This window comes from Rhea pennata, chromosome 5 (genome assembly GCF_028389875.1).
Source record: "Rhea pennata isolate bPtePen1 chromosome 5, bPtePen1.pri, whole genome shotgun sequence".
Taxonomy (NCBI): Eukaryota; Metazoa; Chordata; class Aves; order Rheiformes; family Rheidae; genus Rhea; species Rhea pennata.
This window is the reverse complement of record NC_084667.1, coordinates 30,987,666-31,000,596: the sequence shown is the minus strand read 5'-3', so window position 1 is coordinate 31,000,596 and position 12,931 is coordinate 30,987,666. Positions and strand designations below refer to the sequence as shown.

At 37.5% G+C, this 12,931-nt stretch overlaps 1 protein-coding gene across 1 annotated transcript in view; it reads right to left on the bottom strand.

The window, feature by feature from the left end:
• Positions 1-12,931, bottom strand: part of KIAA1549L (KIAA1549 like) — a 124,640-nt gene that overhangs the window by 14,233 nt on the left and 97,476 nt on the right. The window contains exon 18 of the mRNA XM_062576310.1: positions 7,745-7,874. Within this exon, the coding sequence (XP_062432294.1) occupies positions 7,745-7,874 (130 nt within the window). The remainder of the gene's footprint in view (positions 1-7,744; positions 7,875-12,931) is intronic.

Below are 12,931 nucleotides of genomic sequence, written 5' to 3'. Positions count from 1 at the left end.
CAGAAAACTCAGCTTAGTTATGTTAACTGGTTGAACACTAGTCACACAGACATTTACTCACAACTTATTCAGGAAGAGTGAAAGAAGCATATAATTTTAATGAGCAGATAATACTAGTACATCTTAACTTGAAGATTAATACTCCCACAGTAATTCCTTCTATACACATAAGTAAAAACAGAAGCTTGAAATTGTAATCTTCATGAAAGATTTTTTTCTCTTGATTGTGTACAGTGCAATGAGGTTTCTGTAACAGAATGACACTAATAAATTCACTAACAATGATTCATCTGTGTTGTATCGTGAGATATTGTGTGTCTTGAGAATTAGTTAGGCCAAGTTTTGAAGAGTGTATTGCTGTAACTCACTCAAATTGCAGTGGTTAACTAGCAAACACAACTGAAAATCAAGTTGGAAAAAAAAGCTAGAAAACGATTGGCATTCCTGCCCTCTGCCAGAAGTTTCTGCCATTTCACGTGGAACACAACACTTACTTATATGTAGCTCTGGAAACCTTTTCAGGCAAGCTAGTTTCCACCAAAAGAGAGCACTTCTATTCTGTTGGCTGCTGAACACGAACGGTGCATCCTTTACCAAATGATGCCAGAAATACTCTTCCCAGGGTCTTGCCCAAGGATCAGTCCATCCTACTCTTACAGAATGCAGGTGAATTTGAGTACAGTTTCTCATCATTTAAGATACAGACCTCCTTTATAAGCAGCAACTGTTCCCTACGATATTGCCATTAGTAACACTACAATAGTTACTCAAGGACCTCTATACTTGAGGAACAATTTTTGTATTACTCCCTCTTTTTGATTCAAAGTTACTTTGATTCAAAGTTACAGAACACATGGAGACAAGTGAACTGAGAAGCACCAGTGGGCAGTGGACTGAGACTGAATTAAAAGATATGTTGGACGTAAGTATCAAAATGACTGATAAAAATCCATCATTCATCCTCAAATCAGTTAGGACAATACAGACTTCATGAACATAACTGTTTTATCCCAACTTGATACTCTATGCTATGGATCAATGAATATTGGAGAATGCCTTTCGATGTAGTCACAAAACAGTACCGACATATTTCCTTCACAGTTAACTTGGAGGAGGAGATTGCATTTCCATTCCCCATGGATGATACCAACCTAAAGGAAAGAAGCTGATATCCGCAAAGCTGCTGCCAACTTCCAGAGGTTAGAAATCACATTCTGAAATGCTATAATCACACACCTCACAGCTTGGTCTACTTAGATGCCAATGTGATCATAGAATAAAACGGAAATAATGTAACAGAAATTCCAAAGTCTTACAGGCTGCAAACCTCAGGACCAGATCGGAAATCTGCAAGTGAAAGGCAGATGTGGTTGATGACACACCTGAGGGCTGTGCTGCCTTTCAGAGAGACCTGGACAGGCTGGGGAGCTGGATGGAGAGGAACCTCATGAGGTTCAACAAGGGCAAGTGCAGGGTCCTACACTTAGGGAGAAATAACCCCAGGCACCAGTACAAGCTGGGGGCTGACCTGCTGGAGAGCAGCTCTGCAGAGAAGGACCTAGGAGTGCTGGTGGATAACAGGTTGACTTACAGGCTGCAATGTGCCCTTGTGGCCAAGAAGGCCAATGGTATCCTGGGGTGCATTGGGAAGACAGTTGCCAGCAGGTCAAGGGACGTGATCCTGCCCCTCTACTCAGCCCTGGTGAGGCCTCATCTTGAGTACTGTGACCAGTTCTGGGCTCCCCAGTACAAGAGAGGCATGGAGCTACTGGAGAGAGTTCAGGTACGAAGGGCTACGAGGATGATCAGAAGGCTGGAGCACCTGCCCTATGAGGAACGGCTGCAAGAGCTGGGCCTGTTTGGCCTGGGGAAGAGAAGACTGAGGGGGGATCTTATCAATGTGTATAAGTATCTGAAGGGAGGGTGTCAGGGGGACAGAGACAAACTCTTCAGTTGTCCCATGAGACAGGACAAGAGGCAATGGGCAGAAATTGAAGCACAGGAAGTTCTGCCTGACCGTGAGGGGGAATTTCTTCACTGTGAGAGTGACAGAGCCCTGGACCAGGTTGCCCAGAGAGGTTGTGGAGTCTCCTTCTCTGGAAATCTTCAAGGCCCGCCTGGATGCAACCCTGTCTGACATGCTCTAGGTGAGCCTGCTTGAGCAGGGAGGTTGGAGGGGGGTTGGACTAGATGATCTCCAGAGGTCCCTCCAACCTTACCTATTCTGTGATTCTGTGAAAAAGGACAAAGTATAATATTTAGAAATGGACAGCTCTTCCTGGTTTCGCATGTCACTATGCGATAAAGAAACATCAGATACACTTATTCCTGAGGACAGGCTGGTATTTTTGAATATCCATAATACACTTTCTTCCTTTTCAGCCCCTCAAAAAGCTGATCTGAACTGAAGAATTACAGCGCTCTAAAGATAAGACTTTATCTCTATGCCACAAATTCTACAATGTCATAAAAAATTTGCAGTATCAACAGTTGCCGTCTGAGCCAGGATAGCAGTTGTGTCAGCTCAGAGGACTGATAAGGAAGAATATCCCATCTTATGTCCATATTCAACGCTATTTCACTAGGGTAACACATGCTGACCAGCATTTTATGTCCCAGTCCTCTGTACCCCATGTCCAAAGTAAGGCATGAACATTTCTCCTGCTTTTTTTCTCCAAAAGAAGTAAATTGTACAGCCTCTGAAGAGCTGAGGAGTACAAGAGCTTTTGAAAAGATTTTCCTGCTATACACTAGACATGACTTACTCCTGTAACCTCATCAGCAGGGAAATTCAGAGTATTTTGTCTAGAAGGAGGAAAAAAGCAAGCTATAACTGTACCATTAATATGATAATACATGCTAATGAGCATAACAGGATCCATAGAAAGCAGATGGGCCCAGAATCCTCCCCCAAAAGCATATTTCAGCCTTTACTGGGCTCTGGAATATGGAATAAGCTGATGAAGGTACTGTGTCAAACCATCCCACGGTTCCCGACACCGACCCAATCCAAGGATATGAAACAGTAATGGGAAGAGAGCCAATGAGCCCTGCTAATGTAGGTGTGAAAATGCCTCCCCTGAACATACCATGACAGGCATTAAGTGGCAGATCTGTGTAGAGCAAAGAATGTTATTCTGTAGAATAAGCATTTGTCAAATCTTTTTTAAAATGCTACTGCAAAATGTTTAAAAATCAACAACTATAAAAAAAATTCAATACCTAGAGCACTATTTCTAGAAGACTGTTAAGCTTACTTTTCATTGTTTAGTGCCCATAAAGTAACTTACACTTCAAAAAGTAGGTAAAAAGTAGGTTCTAGCTTGGACTTCACCCTCCCAACACATTTATCATTATTACTAGTTACATTGGGCAAGATCTAAAGCTGTGGGAAAACAAGTGCTATGCTTTTGAAAGTAAGCAACTAATATTTAGTAACGGTTATTTAATGTAATGATGGCCAGCAAGCGTGCAGAAAATTAAAATACTGTTTTCAACTCTTTCTGCGCGTCAAAATTTGTCTCTAAAACCAAGAGAGAAAAATTCAGTCATAAGATTTTAAGAACTTGAAGGTAAAATACGTAACTTCATCGATCTTCTTTAAGACTAGTTTTACAGAACATAGTTTTTCAAAATTCATTTTAAACAGGTAACCTTGAAAAAGGTTAATTATTTACAATTACTTAAAGATCAGTAAAATTGATTTAATCTCATACGATAACTGGAAGCATAGATACAGTATATGCATTTCCTTCTATATAGTATCTATTCATCAATGGCATTTAAAATAGTCACAAATAAAAGAATATGGCAGGATACTCTTATTAAAAATTCCAGTATTGCCCTGACAATTTACTTGAGTGCTCTGTAGCTTTTGATATGGCACACATTTTTTTTCATGCAACAGTGCAGTAACGTTCTGTATACCCGGCTAGATCAGACACTGTGCCACAATCTTTCGCAAGCTGTGTATCATTGATCATACATACTATAGGACAACCACAGTGTTTCTTCATCTATAGAGAAAAATATCTAACCAACTTTCTTTTTCCATTTTCAACTATTCAGAGAAGAGTTACATACTTAGTCTGAGAACTGACAATAAACTTTAAATAAAAGATCATAATTTGTTTTCTCTCTTAGCTGTTAAAATACAGCTACATTTTGTCCTTAATGAAAAATATAGCAGTAAAAACTAGGTCAATAATTAGCCATTTATATATTAGAATTTAACATGAGTAGTGTTAAGAAAAGACTATACAAACATAACTGCTTAGTGAAAAAAAAAAGTTAAGGTCAAATATTGGCGGACGTTTCTTAAAAATCTGCTGTTAAACTAAGAGTAGCGACGGATTCTGACCTTTATCCAACCACTAGATTTACTTATGTGTAAATCAAATGTGTAAGATCAGTTATTGCGCTTGCTTAAACGTGCATTAGTGCTTTCTGGGATGTACAGTGAATAGTTAGCACATCTGAGAGCTCTAACAGTCCCTAAGTGCCAGCGAGGAATCCTGTGGCAGAACGGTGCTCAGTAAAGCGCTTTGCAGCTTTGCAGTCAGTCATGAGGAAACAAGCCAAAGGCAAATGAACTGGGAAAATGTGTGATTAGATTACCGTCAGCGAAATCATGGTAACGCACACTGCCAGAGGATTTCGATTCAGATCTTTAGGTGCAGGTAAAGCGTGCTCAGGGTACTAAACAGGTGATATTCTGTCAGTTTGCTACTAACCTCAGTGATACCATCTGATTTAGTCTGTGGAGCTACTAACAGAGACCAGGCTTTTTACAAATAAATATTATTCCTTTATAATATTAATAGTAATACCCCAGCAGCTTTTTAAAGATACTTTATGCCTATCTTATATGTTTCATCCATATTGCCCTTTCATTATAATATCATCTAGTTTTAGATGGTGATTAAATTTCATTTGAAGTAATACACCATTGCATTTATTTTTTTACATTAGTAGGATACTCATATGTGTGAAAATGATACTTGGGCTCCCTATTTAAACTGCATTTCTGCTTCTCCAGAGACTAAGAGCCAGATTTCAAAAGGAGCTCAGTTCCCCATTCACACTGAGAACTGTCACCACCATTGAAAACTGATCATTTTAAAAAATCTCACTACTTCAATTAGTTACTAAAATGAGGTCTGATCCCTTTTTCTGCCTATGTCTGGATATGAAGCTGCCTCTCACTAAGCCAGAAACAAGAAAATGTTCAAAGTAGTCAAAGTAGTCAAAGTAGTCAAGCCACATAAAGCTTTTAAAATTTGGAATCAGAGAAAATAGGAACAAATAATTGAAATGACAGGACCCAACTGTCTCAAGGAGATCCAAGCTTCCTTTCCATTTTCTCATAACTGCGCTCCAAAATCAGAAAAAAAAAGAAAGAGAAGGAAAGAAAAGAAAACTACAGAAAGTCAAAAACTCCAAAAGCAAATAAAATCTGAGTCTGTTTTAACTATTTAAAGTTACTGGCATTGTAATAGAAATTGCTGTACACTCTATATAAATAAAAATTACATAAATTTTAGACATGATGATAAAATACAAAGTGATTTCTACGTATAAGTGCAACTAAAGAGCTTCAGCAATCATACTATCCCAATCCGAAAATTAATAATTGTAGCTCTTCTATTTCCTTATGACTGTAAAAATATCAGTGAATGGAATCTCACAAGAAATCTATTAATATCCAATGAAGTAAATCAGGTTCTCTACTACAGTCTCTTAGTGAAGTCATTACACTGCTGTATCTTTTGATCCTATCCTATAAAAGAAAAAAATGTCTAAAATATTTCATATAAAGAATTTTTAATAGCTGTCGAAATTAAGTCAGCTTTGATTTATCAATATCAAAGTTAGCATGAAGATTTTGGAAGAGACTAGAGGCAGAGATACACCTACTCAAGTTTTAAAATTTATTTCATCTTATCACCTAATCTATGCTATTTGCTTTCATACCAACTAAGGTATGAATCCTTCACACCTCAGGATTGTAAGTAGATGCCAATAGACATTAATGTCGCCATCATAAAAATTCAGCTATTGTTCATACATAGTTACTGTACAATACAAGGAATTAGAATTACACAAGAAAACAGAAGAAAGCCATGTGCTGAGAGACAAAGAGGTTATACATTTTTGGCTTGTCATATATTGGCAAAATTCTGCTGCTGCAACTATATCAGTAAAATTCTTCATGCGAACATTAGTAATTCAGAAGTTTTTGAGGAGCTGCATCAATGTAACTGCATTAATAAAATGTTACCAGTAAATTTTTCCGTATATTGATCTGTAGACAAATATAACGAGGTCATTTGCATGCTTTTATATCAAAATGGCCTACATTTTCTCTGCCCTAGTGTAAAGCTCATTAGTAGCTCAAAGGTTCTAAACGTTTTCATTATAGCATTTGCTCTAGTCAAAATTGTCTGTGAACTTGCTGGAAGTAATAAATGTGTTAGTACTTTCTCCTTAATCTACTTATTAGGTGAAGGTTACCACACTAAACCTTGGTGGGGTTACTTAAAATTCAAAGATAGGTAATGCTCATTAACAATCCATTTATAAAAAGATGTTTAGTAGAATGCACACTCCAGAACAATATGGAAAGTTACATATTCTATGAGAACAGATATATAAATGTAGATCCTCAGATCTTGATAGGGAAAAAAAATTTTGATAATTATCCCAGTCACATGGCACAGTATTATTTCATGTAATCTGATGGGAAGTTTTCAAATGCAGGAAGTCATTTAAGAAATCTGGCACATAAAATATTCCCTGAAGAATTCTTTAAAAGATTTAAACTTTCCTGAATATATTCCTTGACCTTGTTTAAATCTTTTCACCTTGTTAAATACACTATCCTGACAGTCACAGAGTTAATGATTAATTCTCACACAAAATGCTTATTGTCTTCAGAGTTCACAGGACGCCTGGCAACCAGATAACTTCCTTATTTTCCAAAAATATTTAGCCCTTTTCTAGGAACTGATCTTCACGGCTGGATGAGCTACAGCCAGTTGTATACATGACAATGAACTGAAAAATTCCGTATTACCTTAATATATAAATTATTTTTATCCTCATTCTGGGTGCATGCACTGTCAGCTTGTACTCGGTGTATGTTCAGACTGCACAAGACAGCCTGTGTTCACCACGTGAGTTCCTTGGACCATAAACCAGAACAGATCTCCTCTGGCTGTTTTTGCTCTTTACCTCTTCAAAACACTCCCAATTTTGAAGTAGTAAGAAGAGAACAGAAATGTGGCCAATATCTGTAAATAGGTGATTTTGCTCAAAGTACTGACATCCGTAAATAAATGAAATCCCCAGAAGGCTGTTGTCCAATCTTCTGAATCAAGACAGCAGCATAAGGGGAACAGAACAAGTAGAGGATTTTAACTGCAGACAAGGAAAAAAGCTTAATATCTTGTGTCTGCATACTCAGAAGAACTATCTACATCTAGAAATAAATATTTTGGCTAATAATGAGTTTCAAGGAGAAAGCTCTGTTAACATTTCAGAGCATAAAACAATGTGCAGCTACAAAGCACATGAAAGAGCCCATGTTCTATATCCTGAGTCTTTCTCAGGAGGCTAAGTGCATATAATGTACTGCAATGTTAAGTTTCCAGTGGCACTCTGGCTTGTAACTTATCACTCTATCTTTAGGAATAAATTAAGACTTTGCTGAACAAATTTCACTGAATTTATTTGATAAACTTACATCATATCCACTGTTACGGATTCCACGTCTAGGTCTTTCTCGGGTGACCAGAAGATCCATTTCGGTTTCTCCTGGGCTAGGGCTGTTCAAAGACTGCCTGCTTCTGTACACAGAGTTCTTCATCTGTTGCCTAGAAAATATCAAACAAGAAAAAACTAGAATGAAAACAAAAAGAAAATTACACACGGTAGTTTTCCATACTAATTTTTATTCTAAAATGATGAGTTTCATAAAAATGCCATTTTATAACAGGATATCCATTCTCTGCATACAGAACTGCTGGAAATCAGTAGCATTATGGAGGAGATAATAGATTTTGTTTACTGTTAATGAACATGGACCTCATATGTGGGGGCTTATCAGATGAAATGTGTTCCAGGAAGATTTCAGAACCCTTTTAGCATTAGCTGTTGTGATTTATGTTAATAAAAAATAAAAAGGTGCTATTAAAACAAAGTTATCAATTCAATGGATGCTACAGATTATAAGACCTTTATTTAGATGCCAAACTATGGATATTTGCATCCAGCTTTAAGCATCCAAATATGATAAAACTGATATTAACCAAGTCTTACAAGTTACACAGCATATCAGAATCAAAACTAAAACTAAAATTCAAGATATGAAAATTGTTAGTTAAAGATGCTGTAACAGACCTGGCTTTTCATGGGTGATAGAAATCTCCATGCAAAGTTAAAGTAGTATAGCTACTTCCATGGTCTGAAACTGAGATCCTCCCTCCATCCTCTTCTAGTTGTCCAAGTGGACAGTTTAATCATTCAGCAAGGAAAGATTTGGCAGCATGACCCAAGAGAAAGTAGCATGATCAAAGCACTGCTGCGCCTAGCACATACTCCTGCCAGCGGAGCTGTTGAGGTGCTGTCATCAAACGATATGACAGAGTCGTCCCTGGGCAGCTCTACAGGAGTGCTGCCAAGAAGTCTCAGTTTTGAAGACGGGCTCAAGAGCACCAGAAGGGAAGTGTGGCAAGAGAGAGGAAGAAATGCCCTCACACACTCAGCTGAGGAGCAATGATTTTCATCTCTGATCCTGAGCAATGGAGAGGGAAGGGAAAACTCCACTGAAACAGACACTCAGCAAAGCTGTGGGTAAAAAAGACAGCAGTGGCAAGGAATTGCTTGCAAGACGCAGGTTTGAAATAGCCGGGTCGGTAATCGGCCACAGCTTTATCAGAGAGCTGTAATCCCTTAGATTAAACTGCTTCCAGCATAGCTCTGAGTGGCACTAAGGCAAAGACATCCCTGTGCATTGAGCTCTCAGCACCCTGACCTCCAGGAGCAAGGGAAAATAAAGGTGCTAGAAAAAAAAAAAAAAAACCCAAAACTCAATACTCAAAATATTCTGTAATCTCTCTGACACAACTAGTTGTAGTTGTAGTTGTGTCAGAAAGATGTAAGATGGAGAACATATTTGTATACAAATTCTTCAAGACTGGTTGTGATACAGGAACTTAATGCTTCAAACTGCATCTTTTAGGAAGGCCACATGTAAACCAATAAAGTTTAGGGGATGCTGTTGTCATGCTTTATCTGGCCATTAGCCACTTTCTTACATGTATCACAGAAGTCCTCGTCCCGTTGTAGATCAACCACTGATCAAATAATGATGTGCCAGCTTCATTTACTAACACAGTTACTACTTTGTTAGTGTCTAATATGGAGTTCCCTTTACCTGAAGTTATCTTTACCTGATTGTGCTCTTTTTTCTGCTCTGTGTAATTACTGTGTTCAAAATATTAAAAGCAGACCACATAATCTAACATGTCTCTGTGTTGCTCATTTTGTACAGTGGACCTCACGCTGTTTATAGTGAAGTGACAGAACTTGTACTGCTATGTACTGCTATGACTACACTTCCAAATCTCCATTTGCAAGGTAAGATTTATACCAATTTCCTCAAGACACCAACAGAAGAATGTTTATGCTGCAACGCTTGCATTGTGCTACCAGGAATGCGTGTCTCCACCAGGAATTGGGCCCCACAGGACCAGCCCTGGTGCCCACTCTATACAGATAATGATAAGAGATAAGCAAAGGTGTAACGACACAGATTTTGAAGTCATGGGCTTCCTCTTCAGTGTCTACAGATGGACAGCTCTCCACACCTTTTGGGAGATGCTGTTCCTTTTTCTGACACTTGAAGCTGCCAGTTACCAACTAACCCTAACAGACTGACCAGAAATGTAAACTAATTTTGGGGTTTCCCAAGGATGTTCTGGGAGTAAGTACCCCAAAAGTGTGTCCATGACATTACCGTGCCTAGTTTACACCTACATTCTTATACGAAGAATGTAAAAACATTCTTAGTATATCATGTTCATCTAAGTACATTTTTGCTTTAGACAAGATCAAAAATGAATAAAGTAAATTTGTTCTAGCAAGGCAAAAGATTGCATTTCTTATTACAAAACTAGGACATTTCTAGGTTTGACAGTGATGACACCTAATTTCTTTTTCTCACTTGTGTGTCTTCAGACCTGTCTTTCTGGGCTTTGCTCATCCTATTATTCAACAGGAAGGTGGCTTCAGAAACACAGATCTCTTCAAGAAGAGCAACCACAATGACTCATACTTTTCCCTATCTTCCAAAATTGGAATTTTTCCACGCCCTTTCCTATCTCTCTCTCCCTATGTCCTGCAGTTTTCCTTATTACGAATCTGCTGTATCCTTTAGGTACTCAAATAGCTTTCTTGCTGGTCATAACATTTTCAAGATTGTAAAAAGTCTTTACAATCCAGATATATCAAGAGCCAGCCACTGTTTAAACATCCTGTCAATCTTAGAAGTTTCTTTCAGGTGAGACCACACACAGTAGACTAAGAATATAGCAGTTAGATCTGAGATGAGACCATTGGCCAATCAATTCCTCACCAGCTACTTCCTTCAGCAGTTTTGGGGATGCTGTGGTAAGGTGTCCAGCATAGTGGTGGGATGGTTTTGAGGCTACAGTAAGAGAGAATAACAAAGGCAGGAAACATCAGAGCATCACAGCTTTTAAGTCGTGACTGATAAATTTGTGGAAATCAGAGAAGAGTTGAAAGCAGGGATTTAAAAGGGAGCTCTGTGTCATTTGGTCATCGCAGAGACCTCATAGTTTAACCTTTCATTCTTGAAACCACCAATGAAATGGAAAGACAATGTAATTCAGATTAATTCACTAATAAAAATAAATAATTGTTTACATACTACATATTTAGTTAATAGAACTTGTTGCCGTACCCAATTAGAGTAGCAGAAACTGGTTTGCAGAATTCCAAAATTGCAGACATTTACTTGAACAGAAAGGAAAAAAGGTAGGACAAGAACCATCATTGACCAACTTTCATATTTCTGATTAAACGAACTACTCAAGCATGTATTTAATTTCAAAGAGGTTTTCAAGAACCTTTACTCACAAGTTCTCATGAACATGTTTGAAAGTCCCGAAGGCACTGCCAAATCAGAACACAAGTAGGAAGTTTGGAATAAATTATAAATTTCCCCTATAAATATGATACTGAATAACTAAAGCACTTTATTTGAAAGCTATGTGAGCACATAAAGGACACAGTGGATCTGTAATCAGAAAAATAAGGTGGGAGATGGGGGGAGGGAGATGAGAAAGGGCATGAGAAGACCTAAAGTGCAATAAACCTTGTTTCTTCCAAAGACTATAGCACTAATATTACCAGAAAAGATGGGGAGCCTGCTCTAACTACACCTGACAATATTTATGTTATGTTTAATATTTAAAATATTAAATTTATGTTTTACAATAGGTCTATGAATCTTAGCTGATGCAGTTGTGATATTTTCTAAGGGATTCAAGTATGCAGCTCTTTAATACATGCAGATTCTTGACCTGATTACAAACTATTAAGGAAAAACCCAGAATAGTGCCTATCATCAGTAGGCTTTTTAAATTTGCTTTGAGGTTGCCAATTAGCTCATTTAAGGAAGTTTTCCTAATGAGAAAGGAGATACGAACACGAACAACTGGCATTCAAATGGGTTAGCAAGTGTCTGCTGGGAATACAACTGGAACATTTTAAAACATGAATTTTACGGTACAGAAGACTCAAAGAAACTAAGAGCACAAAGCCAACGGTTCTTAACAAATCAAATTATTTACTGCTGATATTTTGTAAATAACTTTTAAAATACCACTAAAAAAAGCTTGAATACATGAAGGTGACTGTGAATACTGTAGTTAACTGCATCTTTGTTTTCTGATGCATTTTGAAAATTCTATAATAGTGTGATTTAAGTTGGTAGACTATAGACAGAATAAAAAAGAGTGAAACAGGTCTTCTCGCTAGAAATCTTGAAATCTTTTAGTTGCTCCTAAATGTTATTATTAAAAAATTAATAGAAAGCATTTTAAAGTACAAGATTTTAATTGCTTTAATTATAATGCTATAGATGATGATATAAAGCAGAAGATGCTACAGAACAAATCTTTTCAATTTCATGCCATCCTCGGTTGCTTTAAAACCGATTTTATTTCATTGTGAAAACAAAATTATACTGATTCATTTACCCATAACCAAAAACTGTATTACTTTACAATATTATTCAAGACTTTCCTCCACCAGTATGTCATTTTACCCATCTTACTGCTACTTACAAAATTAAGACAATAATGCTGTCAGCCATGCTGCAACATATCAGGTTAGGCTGCAGGTCTTAGTGTAGCGATTACAGCATGGACTATAGAACTAGTTTGTCTGCAAGAAGTTCTGAAAACGCTCTGCATCTTTCTAGAAGGCATATCAGACATGGTTCTTCTCCTTTCCTACAGATAGGATAGGGATACAGACTATACAGCAAGTAAACCTGCGTTCAGCCTTTTGTAGTTCAGCCACATAATGGGATCATTCCCTTACAGCAATATGCCGGCCTTGAAGCAGTTTATATTATGACAGTGATTAGTATCTTAAATAGACTGTGACAGGTTTACACAACACATCAAAAAGCACACAGGAGAAATATATTCCAGGATCTTTCAGCACACTGGCACATGAACAAACAAGCATTAGTATATTTAACAAAAAGCAGATGGTTAGTATTAAAGCTTCATGTGTAATATCTTAAGCATTTCCTACATGACATATGATGCACAATAAACATCCGAAGTAAGGCTTCAGCCCTTCACTGTATACAAAGTTTCTCCTTGCTTAATTTATA